The sequence below is a fragment of the Tachypleus tridentatus genome, chromosome 6 (genome assembly GCF_004210375.1).
Source record: "Tachypleus tridentatus isolate NWPU-2018 chromosome 6, ASM421037v1, whole genome shotgun sequence".
Classification (NCBI taxonomy): Eukaryota; Metazoa; Arthropoda; class Merostomata; order Xiphosura; family Limulidae; genus Tachypleus; species Tachypleus tridentatus.
In genome coordinates, this window is record NC_134830.1 from 141,505,027 (window position 1) to 141,519,182 (window position 14,156).

The 14,156-nt window shown below is 32.0% G+C and overlaps 1 protein-coding gene across 13 annotated transcripts in view; it reads left to right on the forward strand.

Moving 5' to 3' along the window:
- Positions 1 to 13,727, forward strand: part of LOC143253873 (serine/threonine-protein kinase unc-51-like) — a 72,014-nt gene extending 58,287 nt beyond the window's left edge. For 12 of the 13 annotated variants that reach the window (XM_076508362.1, XM_076508366.1, XM_076508368.1 and 9 more), the window contains 11 exons: positions 142 to 235; positions 357 to 509; positions 2,144 to 2,362; positions 3,529 to 3,654; positions 3,909 to 4,144; positions 5,229 to 5,354; positions 6,720 to 6,870; positions 7,360 to 7,508; positions 7,762 to 7,806; positions 8,414 to 8,504; positions 8,689 to 13,727. In XM_076508362.1, the coding sequence (XP_076364477.1) occupies positions 142 to 235; positions 357 to 509; positions 2,144 to 2,362; positions 3,529 to 3,654; positions 3,909 to 4,144; positions 5,229 to 5,354; positions 6,720 to 6,870; positions 7,360 to 7,508; positions 7,762 to 7,806; positions 8,414 to 8,504; positions 8,689 to 8,762 (1,464 nt within the window). In that variant the 3' untranslated portion in view covers positions 8,763 to 13,727. The remainder of the gene's footprint in view (positions 1 to 141; positions 236 to 356; positions 510 to 2,143; positions 2,363 to 3,528; positions 3,655 to 3,908; positions 4,145 to 5,228; positions 5,355 to 6,719; positions 6,871 to 7,359; positions 7,509 to 7,761; positions 7,807 to 8,413; positions 8,505 to 8,688) is intronic. The other variant, XM_076508372.1, reaches the window with a different exon arrangement.
- The last annotated feature ends 429 nt before the right edge of the window (positions 13,728 to 14,156 follow it).

Genomic DNA, 14,156 nt, shown 5'->3' on the forward strand with positions numbered 1-14,156 from the left:
TCAGATGAAACATTAAAATTTACCACAGAAACGTAAGACATTTTCATTTGCTGAATAGTCTAAATTTGTTAAGGCAGTCTTGTAATTTTCTAGCGACTAAGAAACTAACAGAGACTTCAAATCACACTTTCTTTCTCTCAGCACTCCGTATCGATAAGGAAAGGTTCTTTGAGTTCTCAGTATAGTGAGCGTAGCCGGACTGTCATGGACATCTGCTCTCTCTCCCCTCCAACAGGTACATAATCTTTAAAACAAATTTCTTTGTACAAATATTTACTAAATGATTCCATGTAGTCTGTCTGTGTGCATTTCATGATCATGTTGGCCAGTTAGAAACAAATTTATTTTGATTACAGTTCAGTTTACTATTGGCACCCCACCAGGAAGCAGAAGAAGACTTAATTACAATAGCAGCACCCCTCCCTCTATATCTGTGAGACATACTTCAACCTCATGTCGGTGTTTCTCTCCACCACCCCTGAAACTTTCCACTTCTTTACAACGATCAAGTATGTTACAACAGAGTACTTATTAAGGTTTGATTTGTTTTGAATTTCTGGCAAATCTAAACAACAGTTAACTGTACTACTCATCTATAATTTAGCAGAGAAAGACTAAGATGCAAGGCAGCTAGTCATCACCCACTCTTAGGTTACTCTTTTACCAATGAATAATGGGATTGACCATCCAATTATAAGGCCAAAAGGGCAAGCATGTTTGGTGTGACAAGAATGTGAACTTGTGAATTGCAGCTTTCGAGTCAAGCATCTCGAGATTTACCTGGCCATGCCAGGCCTATTTGTTATGTATAGTTCAATCTAAATCCAGAGCAATGAATGTGAAAGATCACAAACACTTGTCAAACAACTTGCTTGTTTCTGTCTATTTTTTTAACTAATATTGGGATAACATAGAGTTTATATTATGACTGTGCCTGTTAAGAGTGGTAGGCATAAAGAACAGCCAGCTAATTGGGTGAAATTACTGTATTTTTTTTAATGTAAAATACATGAGAAATTTTAGTATTGATACATTTCTGTGTAGGGTTGGGCACACAATTTGTTTAAAAAAAAAAACTTTTATATAGCCTCTCTACTGTGAGTTGCTAAAAATAACTTGAGTGCCCTTCATGTTTCAAAATATATTTGTTTGAGTTAATTTGGATAAATCATTTCTTAATGTATTTTTAATGATTTTTCCAAATTTATTTGCTGTAATGTATTAGTGTTTCTTCTAAAACACATATTCTGCATCTTTATGCTATTTTCATGGTCAGTTGTTTACCTGCATGCTAGTTCATGCAAAATAAAATAAAATTAGAGGGGCAGCTGTCCTTTGAAATCTATTACAAATGACTTTGTGACAATACGTCATGATCCATCGTAGTCAGAACTGGAAAATTCCAAATAGTAATTCGCTCCTTTGGATATGTACAGGCAGGTCATTGACCGTGCTATGGTGTCATTTTTGTTTCGTGGGAAGATTTCCTTGGTCAGTAATTGAAAATGTGAAAAGTATGAAGACATTCAAGAAGTGGTAAATTAACAACAAAGTAATATCTTTCTATCAAAATAATGCTAAATTAAAGGAAAAAAACATAGAAAAGATGACTCCAACAAAAGTTTTGGTAGTGAGTGTGTAGATGTTTCAATGAGATTTAGCTCACATACCATATTCAAGCACAGAGAGACACTTGAGAAATCTCCTACAAGCAATACTGCATTACAATCAGTGCTTACTAGATGGCATTGGAAATACTATTTTTGCTCATATTTATTGGGATAAAGCATTCATATTTTTTACTGTAGTTTCATTGAAACAATACATATTGCATAACTCCAGATGTGTAGTATTTATGTATAGAGTGTATCTTGTGCTGGAGGAGTTAAAACCAATAATGTCCATCAGCAAATTTAGGATTAACAAATGTGATTTTTTTTTTAATAATGGATGCAACTTGTTCACTAAAAACTCAAAATTAAATATTTAGTATAGCATTGGTTTATCAATAAATTTTAACTTTTGGATCTTGTTAGAATTCTAACAACTTTCTTGTTTTGAAGAGTTATCCAATGTCTGTTATTTGGTGAGGATATTAAAAGCATTATTATAACTAACTTTCAGAACTTCTCTTTTTGAATAGGTGCAATCATGCCCATGAACCTCCACACTCTTGCTACAGGGAATTCTCTGTCACCAATTCTTGGATGTCCTATTAAAGAATTCTCCAAAGCAAAGCAGTCATTGAGATTTCAGAAAGGGAGAGATATGTACAAGAGCAATAGTTACTCAGGTCAAGGGGTGACATTTAGTACAAGAGCCATAACTCTCCCTGATATTTGTTCTCAACACCTTTGGCCTGGTGAGAATTTATATGACTTCCTGTAAGATTAAAGGCTAAGTTATCATTCCAGATATGGTAATAAAATACTGTTACTTAGAGTTTGATATGTACCAAAAACTGTATTTACACATACTCCAATACTTTTTTTTCTCTTCCTTGGGCTCAGTTGATTCATATAAAATATTAGAAGTATGTAGACAAAAGTATCAAGATTAAATAATGGGTTGATATTTTGAGCTAGTGTTTGCATCAGATTGTAAGTCTTTAAATATAAATACAAAAAGAAAATTTAATTTTGAAAAAGTAAGACCTTCAGAATGTCTTTTTTTTATTTAAGCATTTTATCACAACTTTCACTAATAATGGAGACATAGGTTATTGTTTTAAGGTGAGAGTGAGTGTCAATTTTACTTTTAAATCACTTTCATAGAAACCCCTAATTCTTTCAATAAAATTTTATATTAAAAGATGCTACCTACAGTTACTAGTAATTTTACCACTTCTTACATAGTTTTGCATAAGCTCTTTCTTGAGTTACAGTGGATTATGTATGTGACAACCAATGAAAATTGGATATAAACTCATTTTTATGAATAAAAACCCTATAACCTGAGTGTTTTTTGAAAGGTACGCCTTTTGAAAAGGCTCGAGTTACAGGGTTTTAATTCATTTCTGAACCTATGTTTTCCTAACTCATTATTTATTTTATAAAATTTATTCAGCAGTGGCTCCAATATAAATCTAGTTTTGGTTTTTGTTAGATTTAGCATTTCAGTCTTAAGACTCAATCTTGATTCTTTTGTTGAAAAAAAAAAAATACTGACCCCTTTATTTTCTTCAGTAAGTTGCAAATTGAGTCTATTAAGTAAGACGTGTTTTAAGTTTAGCTTTATTTATAGTTTGCGCAGTTTGTTTTCTTTAATTAAAGCATAGACACAAACACTGATGCAAATTGTCTTGCAAATAAAAACATTTACACGAACCTGTAACGAACCTATATTCTACTGCTTCTCTTTAATTAGCATTTCTAATTACAAATTAACTTAAGCAGATACAGCTGAGGACAGTTATTAAATACTTCCTGTCAGTTCAAGATTGTAACACCAGGTGTTAAACCTCAATATTAAAATATTATGGAGTAAATTCCAGATTTCAATAATATTGCATTTTTGTTTTCTTTGCAGGGATTGGATACAGACCTTCAGAGCCAATGGACCAACAAGAATGTAATCTACATAGATCAAGAAGCTGTAACAAATTTGGAGAGAGGGGCTTCCATAAAACTCTCTCTCTATCTGGAGCACCACTTAGTAAGTAAATAATGTTATTTTCAAAATGCAAGAAAATGAAGAGTCCTCTGGAGCGCTTTGTTTTAACAGTTATTAAAAACTACCCCTAACCAAGAAAGTTTCAGGAAAATGGAAGAGTAGTGAAGTGTTAAGAGTTTGTACATGAGTGCTCTACAGTTTTAAAAGACCCTTATTTTTCCATAAAAACAAAATTCATACTGACAGTGCATAATTTTTTTTAAAGAATGCCTGGTATCTTTTATTCTATCTTTCAGTGTCATATAGCCCACCACAAACCATAATGATGCCTTATCACCACTGCTGTTTAAAGGACATGTCAACCCCTCATGGATCACCGGTTGAGTTGCGGCGCAATTCAACTGGTTGTTGTATGTTTTTTGATTCTTCCCCTACTAGCCAGGCTTATTTCTCCTATGAAAGTTCACCACCAAATACTGAAGAACCCATTGTGTTTATGGCCCCCGAGCTGCCAGAGGAGACAATATTAGAGGTAGTATAACAGAGCTCTTAATTTAAGTATGAGAAGTGTTTTATTGAAAATTCCTATGTATACACCCACTTTTATTTCTGTGAAAAGGCAGTTTCTATAGTTATTTACAGCTAAACCTGTATTAGAGACGTATGTCTCATCTTTCAAATAAGCTGGATAGGTAGAAGGCTACCAGCAAAGAAAACTTAGATACAGGTCAAGTTTACATAGAAATTGGAGGCAAATTTTTTTGCTGATGTTGAGGTAATGCTTCTCATAGATGTGCATAATCTTACACTGGCACGATACAGTATTCTTGAAACATAGTCTTTAAAGAGATAAAAAGCAGTTACAGCATGTGATTGCTTAACTGGGTTTTCCTTAACTGATCACTAAATAGCAAGTTCCTATTTAAGTTTACATTAAGTTATGACAAAAGTTTTCTCAGTGTGTTAATATTCTTATAGAAAACTTTAATCATCATTATTCATTTGGCACAAAGGTATAACTAGTTTTCTCAAAGAGGGCTCCTGAAGCAAACCCAAGAACTATCAAAATAAGTTTTTTCTCTTATGATTTACCAGTTTCAATTTTAACAAATCAACATTTTACACTATAATTAAGCTAGGTAATATGTATATTAACAGAAAAATTTGTAATTTTAATCACCAACAACTATTACATATACATGCATTCTAATTACAGATGATAACACAAGAGAAAGTATGAGATCATGGGTACCTCCCATTAACCAACACCAAAACAGGCACACACTTCTGTTTGTTGGTCTTTACTTCTGACTTTGCTAAATTAAATGAGCAACAAAATAATTGTTTTTTGTAGTTTTCTCAACTATTAACTTGTAATATTTTACATCCCAAGGTTAAATTTTAGTTGTTCTATGTTGTAAGACTAGAAACGTAGTTTGCAATATTTTAACATGAAATAAATCCTTCTGCATTTTTGCTGTCTCACTAAATTTTCTAGCTGTGAAGTTTTGTAATTTCTCTAGTTTTATAATTAGAGGCAACTTTGAAAACAATTTGATAAAGATATGAGCAAGTATTTAAAATTATAAAAGATTGTCATTATTATTCCTCAACAGAAGGAACATAATGAGACACTGGCCAAGTTGAACTTTGTTCTGGCACTTGTAGAATGTGTCTTAGATCTAGCCAAATCTAAGGGAAACCCTCTCACACTTCTCACAGATTCCCTCATGAAGAAAGAGGTAAGTCTTGATTACCTCACTTCCCAGGCAGCAACTATATTTATTTTCTGTTGAACTACAAAATAAAAATGGAAGTATGTTTGTAAGCTTAATGAGTCCACCAATATGGCTCAAGAATTGCCTGATTTTAACCTGAATAACTAATGAAGTGTTTACTAAGGCATTAGGCATCTCATCTATAGTATTTAACGAGATGTAGGTTTGAATTCCACCCAGCTCTTTTGTTTTTTACTGCTTTATAAAAAAAAAAAAAAAAACAGCAATTGTTAAACTCGGTTCAAAAGTTAACTTTAAATATTAGAAATCCTTGCTGCAACTAATATAGTAAAATTGAGAATTTAAAGATTGCATTGTAAATAAAATGTATAAAAAAAATATCAGTACAACAGTTTTCAACCAGCTTCAGTGGTTAATTTTTTTTTCATTCTTACAGTCAAAATAACCAAATTTTGTGAATTTTAGAGCAACTTTTATTAAATGGTATCTAACGTTGACTTTAAAACATTCATGTAATTTATATTACTCAAACTTTTTTTTAAATTGTCAAATGGCCAAAATATTTTTGCAAGACACTATTTTGAAAAACATTTTTTTGTCAGCTGAAATAGCCACTATGTCTGGCCATAAATCAAAAATATATACTGTGGTGTCAATGTGACTTTATCAGGCTAGATATTGTAGTTTTTGTTAACAAAATTATTGGTAGGAATTGATTTGTATGTAATAAATAACCAGTTATTTTACTTGTTTGCATTTTTGTGCACAGTAAACTTATCATTACTGTTCAATAAAGTTTTGAAACATTGAAGACTTCTCTACATCTAAAGAAACTAAAAAAAAGTCAAAGCTGTTTTAAACTTCCCATTATGTTCCTTTGTTCACTCCTACAGGAAATCGGGATAGTCAGCTGAAGTCAAAGCTATGTTTTATTGGTAGCTGTTCAGATAAAATAATGTGACATCACAAAAGTGGTGTGGTGTGAACAACTGTAATAATAAAAAACACCCATAACAGAGAAAGAACGTTTATGTGGTTTGAGATGTGTAGCTAACATTTTAAAATTGATAAAATGCTCAAGAGCTGTGTGGAAATGAAAGTTAGAACAATTAAAAACTTTTCTTTACACATTCTAAATAAATGGTAGAAAATGATACTATCAAATCTAAAACACAAAATCAAAAAGTTTTGAACCATGCATGTAGATTTTCAGATCTACATTCAACACTTGCAACATGTTCTCTCATCCAGACAAGTTTGAAAAACAAAACATTAACAAATTTATTTTTATTAAAGAGTTTATTTACCTGTAATATCACATTAAGTGTTTTATTGGGAGAGTAAAAGACCAACTAACGTTTTTCCTAGGGTCAGATATCTGTTTACACTGATGGTTGTAGACGAGCCGAACAGCTGGTACTTTTCATGAGAGCACTGCAGCTTCTATCATCATCTCTAAAGCTGTCTCGTCAAGAGGTACAGGCAGGTCGCCTGTCCCCTTCTACCTCTGTGAGAAGTGGTAAGGTCAAGTTTTCTCATCTTCTAATTGTCATAGATAGTGTTACATCTAGTTTTTTTGGCAAAGCATTACTAATAATATTCAATCTTGTATAATAAAAATCTAGAAAAAAATTGTTCAGTGTGTGTGTGTGTGTGTGTGTACAGATATTTTTCCATAAACAATTAAACTTGTAATTACCAATAAGTAACACTTCCTTGACATTAGCTTTTACATCCAAGCACCCAAACATTTTTAAATTGTAAAACAAAAATTTGTGGTTATTTTTCTTAATTATATCAATTATTTGACAACTACACAAAAAAAAAGTTTTTTATTGCTGTAGTATGAACAGTTTGAAAATAATTTGTCTTGTTAGCGATAATTTTATTTAAAATGCAAGAAGTAGGAGGGGCATAAATCTTGTATTCTGTTAAATGTTTTTTTATTAAGTGTATATAGTAGTAATTAATGAGACTTGTAATAATAAAGTAGAAACTTGTATTCCAGTCCTTCACACCATGAAAGAGCAATTTCACTATTGTTTGAACATGTGCAAGGCCCTCAACAGTCCAGGGATACTTCAAGCAGCAGGAGTGGACCCCACAACATATACTATTACAGCTGATCAACTAATTTATCACTATGCCATTGAAATGGTATTTACTACTTATCATAATTCATTACGATTGTGATCACAGTCAAGATCATGCATCATTATTCGTAGGTTTTCTTGTAATAAACTTTGGTTTATTATTTTTATGTAAATTTTATAGTTCTTATCTTGGTATGAACCAGTTTTTTTTTTTGTGTTAAGTGAAACTGAAAGAATATGAGCTAAAGTTCCCTTTAATAAAAGAAACCAAAAAACTGGTTACCTATATATATACATTTTTTAAAATTTTTTTTTAGTGCCAGTCAGCTGCATTGGAAGAATTGTTTGGAAATCCAGAAGAGGTGCGTATTATGTTTTTTTCCCCATTAGTATTGATGTTAGTTATAAAATGTCTGGCATGAATCAGTTTTAACAAAAGTCATTTCCAAACTCAGTTGCACTTGAGTTATAAGTTAGCATCTCATTATTACAGACAGTTTTGTTTTATTTAAAGCAGGCTCTCTGCTAGGCCTAATTTTTCATAAAAATTTCTTGTATCTGAACTCCTATATGGTGTTAACTTATCTGAAAAGTGGGAAGGAAATTTTTTGATAGAAACAAGTTATTGATGTTACCTAAAATCAAGTTTGGATGAATGATTAACATTGGTGCTGCATTTATATACATACTTCACTATTTCCATAACAAATTGTGATCTCTGTATTCTGTACAAAGAGGCACACAAAACTACAACCACTTTTACCAGGTATTGTATCCATTATCTAACAATGACCTTGTGCAAAATGTTTCTAATCTGCAACAGCAGATTAATTTCTAGTGAATCATGTGAAGTTTGGGTCCACAATTTGCTTTGTTGTTTTAGTAGTTGAATTGTACATTTACATTATTTTTCAGCTGTCCTTTTGTTTTTAAATAAATTCATCAAATGTGGATAATTTTATAATTTAGTGTTTCTGCCGCTACCAAAAAGCACGGGTACTTCTACACAGTTTAGCACAACAAATTCCCAATGATGAAGACAAAAAGCTCTTGAACAGCTGTAAGTTTCAAACAATAACTTCTTTTACCATAAAGACTTAAAATTTTTAATATGTTACTGCTCCTCAGATTAACTTTTTCCAATAAATCTGCATGGTGAGGTAATTTGTAAGTCATTTTATCTATGTATGTGGTTAGCAGTTGCAGAAAAAAATATTTTCTCTCTCTCTCTCCTTACCTTACAGATAAGGATGCAGTGGAACGACGACTTTTTGTATTACAAAGTCAAGGTTACATTCAAGCCTACAACATGATGTGATATTAGGAGAATGTACTAAATACAGGATGAGTAAACAGCATTCAACTCTGTTCTTTCACTGTGGATGTGTACAGGTGACATGGTGCTTTGAAACCTGATTTATTACAACAAGTGCCATTTGTTTTGTTTGTTTGTTTGCTCGTTTACCCAACCAATGATTAACATAGTTCAGTATTTATTCCACTCAAATTCCACTTTTATCTTTGCTTTAGCTGTTTAGCAAATTTATGGCACTGATTGTAATACACAGAGAAGGAAAGCAACACTCATAACAAGAGATAATTAAAAATGTAACAGGCCAGTTCCAATTTTAATTCTTACAATGTTTCGACATATAGCTCAAGTAACTAAAAACTGTTTTGATACTCATGGTAGGGACAACACAAACAGTCCAGGGTCTGTGCTCAACAAACAAACAACACAGTATCAGGTCCCTTAGAGGGACAGCAGTAAGTCCACAGACTTAGTGCTGAAATTCATTGTTCAGTAGCCTGTTGTGTCTTTGCTCCAAAGAAAACAATCAAACATTGTATTTTGTCATCATTCAGAAAGGGACACTGAATTCCACTGCTAACATAACTCCCACATGGTATTGACTGTATCCATACTTTGGATCACATGTCAGAACTTGCCTGCTATCAAGGTTGTGGGTATTGTAATTTTTTTACTTATTCAGTTCAATACTAACAAGAGAACATAATACAGTAAAGCAATGGTTAAAAAAAACTTCCCAAAGCAAATTTCTACAATGTGATAATACCATTCCTTAACTTCAAGTGAATTTTTTTTAGTTATTATATTTAATGTATGTAGTGAATAATGCTATTGCATAAGTGTTTGTAGCAGTGGCAGAGAGGAAAAGAATACATATGAGAGGCAAAAATGTATGCTAAATCCTGCTGATATACAAAGTATATCTTGTTCCTTAGTTGTTTTCATTAAATAACATTGTTTTTATGTAATGTTGGTATGTTTATAAATAAAGTAACAATGGAATGTTCAATTATATACTAGCATAAAGATAATGAAGACATTAACAGAACAATTTTTTCTCATGTCAAGCATTTCTAAAGTGTTTGCAATAAGCACTGTAGATAATAGGTTGCATGCAGTTTTGTGTATTTATTTTAGTTTGCGATGGTTGTGACTTACATTGATGCCTTCATAGCAAAACAAGTTATGTAGTATCAAATAATGTGTTAGGTAATATTTAGATCTCACTAACAGTAAGTTGTGCATCTAAAAAACTTTCAATGTTTAACTATTTGAAAGTAAACATATCTGTATATTGAAATGTGATTTTTTTTAAGTGTATTCTTATCAGATTTAGAATCAGTTGCAGGAAAGATAAGTTGTTTGTATTAAGATTTACTTGGTTATTGTTGCCTAGTTGCAGAATGTGCAAGTCAGTGATGAAAGTGTGTGACTCACAGAATGAGTAAATGATAATAAAACTACATAGCTAAGACAATGAGTGTTACGTGTCAGTGAATTACTGATAGTGTAGATGACTGTTACCTAGTAACAGAACGGATGTGTAAGGACATTGTTAGTACTACTATATAGTATATTTAAATGTATGTAGGATATTTTACTTATATATATCTTGAAATTCTAGTATGTTGGAAAGAAGGTCATCACAGACATTTACTATGGTTGAAAGTAGCATTATCCTTGTGTTGAGAGGAAAGTGTTTCCTCTTTATAAAAGCCTAGTGACATGGTGACAACTTTTTCATAAGAAAATGAACAGAAAATTACCATATCCTTAATTTGATAACTATTTTATTCTGAACAAACAGTTTAACTTAAAACAACACGTGCACATACACACGGGTTTGTAAAAAAGTAGATTTGTTACTTGTTTATTACCAGAATATAGTTAATAAGGCAAGCCACTAGGCAGTTTTTGGCAGGATTTCAGAAAAATTGAATATATAATTTTATCACAGTGAAGATCAAAAGCAATATCTTCAATGACTTGTAGTTTTCATTGTCTTCAGTGCTCAAAACCTTTGTCCAGCTCTGCAAGAACTAACTGGCATTACAACAATAACTTTTCTAGACCTATGCTAGTATTGTGCAAGTCCTACTAGATGGCTTGGGCTGTATAAGTATGATGCATCTTTTATGGGGGACAATAGCTTAAATTATTAACAATTATGTCAAGTGGTTGGGGGTAACTTTCATGTCCCTGAGAATGGGAAATGAAAGTTACCTGAAATGCCAAGAGCAGTATACTGTCATAAATACCAGGTGGTTGTTGTCCACACACAATGTTCATGAGAAAGCAAAAGTGAAAATATGGTTTGTTTTAGAGCAGAAACAGTTGAGGAACCTGGGACTTGTTCTTCTTTGGTACTAGATTCAGGGTTATCCCACCTGTACAACAGGTATAAGCTAAGGCGTCTTTCCACATACTTTGGTCTATAATTGGAAGAAATGTGCTCTATGAAGTCCCACTATATATTATCCATAAACCTAATTATACCTTGGCTCATATATCTGCAATCATGTGAGAATGTTTAACCATTTCTATGTATATTTGCTGTAGCTAACCATGGCAACTAATTCATTCAATAAAATTACTGTTACCAACAGTTTATGATTGGATTGTAATAAGAATACCTGTAGCCTCTAAAGAATTTTTTTTATACTTCTTACCAAGTCAGTGATGCTATCAAAATAAAACCTATGTGCTTTCCTTTTTAACTGTTATGCCATGTCTGCATGTTACTACAATTGTGATTTTCTAGTTTTCTCAAAGTGTATAGTTACATTGATTGTGACTCAGCATTAAATGCAGGCTTGCTAGATTTTCAAATCACATGACAGATACACAAGATGACTAGTACCACACTGGTCACCTCAAAATCCTGCCATATTTAAAACTCTAAAGTTATAAGTAACTGAATAAAATTAACAGGTGCCATTTTTAAAAACTACTATTAAATCAGATTTGTCTTGAAGATAAACCTTATGTTTAAATAGTGATGAAAGCATGGACAGTTTCTGCTATATCTGTGGGTCTCAAATTAACTTAAATAAAACATCCAAAGTTACTTATTTTACAACGTAAATTAAAAACATTTTTGTCGTTTAATAAATGTGTAAGTACTGTCACATTGCAAGTGTCTTCTGATACAACTGTTTTACATCTATTATTGAATTAATTTTTAAAAAAACAGGGAAAGAGTAAATATCCTCTTGTGTGTTAAAACCAGGTGGACTATTTAACTTTCTACACTGAAAACAAAACATACCGTAAATAAATAACCTGTAAAAAGGCTTTGCAACAGTGGTTTAAAATGTGTAAATATATTTTTTCTTTGAGAATATAGAAAAAGTTCTTCATTGGTCAAAAGGTGTATTGTTTTGGCAGAAGCATAGGTGTGGCTACAGCAGAGAATACCTTAAAATATCAATTTACTAATTCTATTCTGCCCTGTGCGTTACCTTAGACATGCATGTCAAAACGAATAGACGAATTTACATTATAATCTTTTATTGTTTTGAAAATTCGAATAACAGTTACCCTAATTTCAATATTTAATTTATTACTGGTTATGAAAATGCACAAAAAAATTAAATCTTCTCAGAAAATGTCATTTTATTATAATCATACATTGATTTTCAATCTAATTTTTCATGTTATGTTTTTTACCCCCTTATTTACGAGTGCAGGGAGAGGAGACTACTGCTCTCAATTCCTCCATAAGTAATGGTGTAATATTGAGTAATCAGTGATAATGATACACATAGCAGTCTTTTAGCCCTTTAATAAACCTTTAATAGTACAACTATTCAGGTGTTTGTTTTTAACGGTCACTATTATTAAAGCTTGGACTTTATGTTTTACTACAACTATTCAGTGTTTGTATCAACGGTCACTATGAGTGTTGGACAGTGATTGATTTAATATGGTATGTCCGACAAGTGAGTGTTGGTAGTGATTAATTTACACACACACACACACACACACACACACACACACACACACACACACACACACACACACACACACACACCAAAAGCAGGCTTAAGGTTAAGAATATTAAACAAGGGAGACACACCTGATAGAGAAATAAATGAAGGGGATCTCAAGTGCTTTCATCCATGTCAGAGAGGTCATCTTGTGTAATGAGTGAGTGGAAAATATGTTTACTGAAAACTTGGGTCATAATATGGCCCAATCACGGGTCAGTTTTCCTAATAGATTGTATTTTCAAATACTGAATGTTATACCTCTACATACCACCCTATTGATTAGTGGTAGTGTGGGTCTAACCATGTGATTTGCTGTAGCTAAAATTAACTATATCCTCTTATGACCTGACTATATTGTGCTTTACGATATATATAGTGCTTATTGATAGTTTTTAATTATTTGTGATATATTGAAATATCCTCCCATACCTATCTTCATTAAAGTATAGTGATATATATAAAGGATAGAAGTCTAAATTAACTGTTTTTATGTGTAGATGTTTCCAATTCAGGGTATGCTTTGTATATAGTTAGTGAAACTGTCGAGTGCATGGTTAGGGATAGCGATGTGAACATTCTGTTCAGTGTCATTTTTATACTTGTACCTAAAGATAAACTGATTTAAAACGTGTTTTGATAGAATATATTTGCTTCTAACTAGACTTGTGTTTTGTTACTTAATATACTCCATTAATTTTTGGTTTAGAACAGTGTATTTGGATATCACGTGATATGATCTTATTGTAAATATTGTATATAGCTGTGCAATTGCAGCTTTAACACGTGAAATCTTCACCATTTAAGAAGTTTCAAAGCCTAAACAGAATACACAGTTATTGTAACCTCAGAACTGTACAATAAAATGTAAATAATTAAAATGTTGTGTATTTTTTTGGGTAAATGCATTACGAAATGTTAGTTAATAAAGGTTCTTCAGATGTACAATATTTGGTTTTTTAATAAAGAATTAAAGAAATTATTTGTTCAGTCAGGTGTGCTTACTAGTTAGAGCTGTGAAACAGAAGGTTTAAGGAAACAACCAATGGAGTCTGCTGAAAGTAGTCCATGGAAGAAGTAGTGAAATTGTAACTTGAATTTACCATGTAGGCTGAATGGATAAACAGAATTTTTTCTTATTTTCCGAGGGGTCGACATAGCAGTGATAGGATGGATAGCATTCTGCCGAATTACAAACAATAGTTTTAATTGTTTAATATATATCATGCGTTAGAGAGAAAAGGATATTTGAAATTTATTGGAAACACCAGCACCGCCACCCCGCGGTTGGATATTCGGTTACTTAGGGAGAAGCATAAAGTGCTTTCTAACGATCACTTTAAAAGGGATATTCTGCATTTGAAAATACCCAGAAAAGAAACATTTGTATTTCCATCCTAACTGTCTTGCA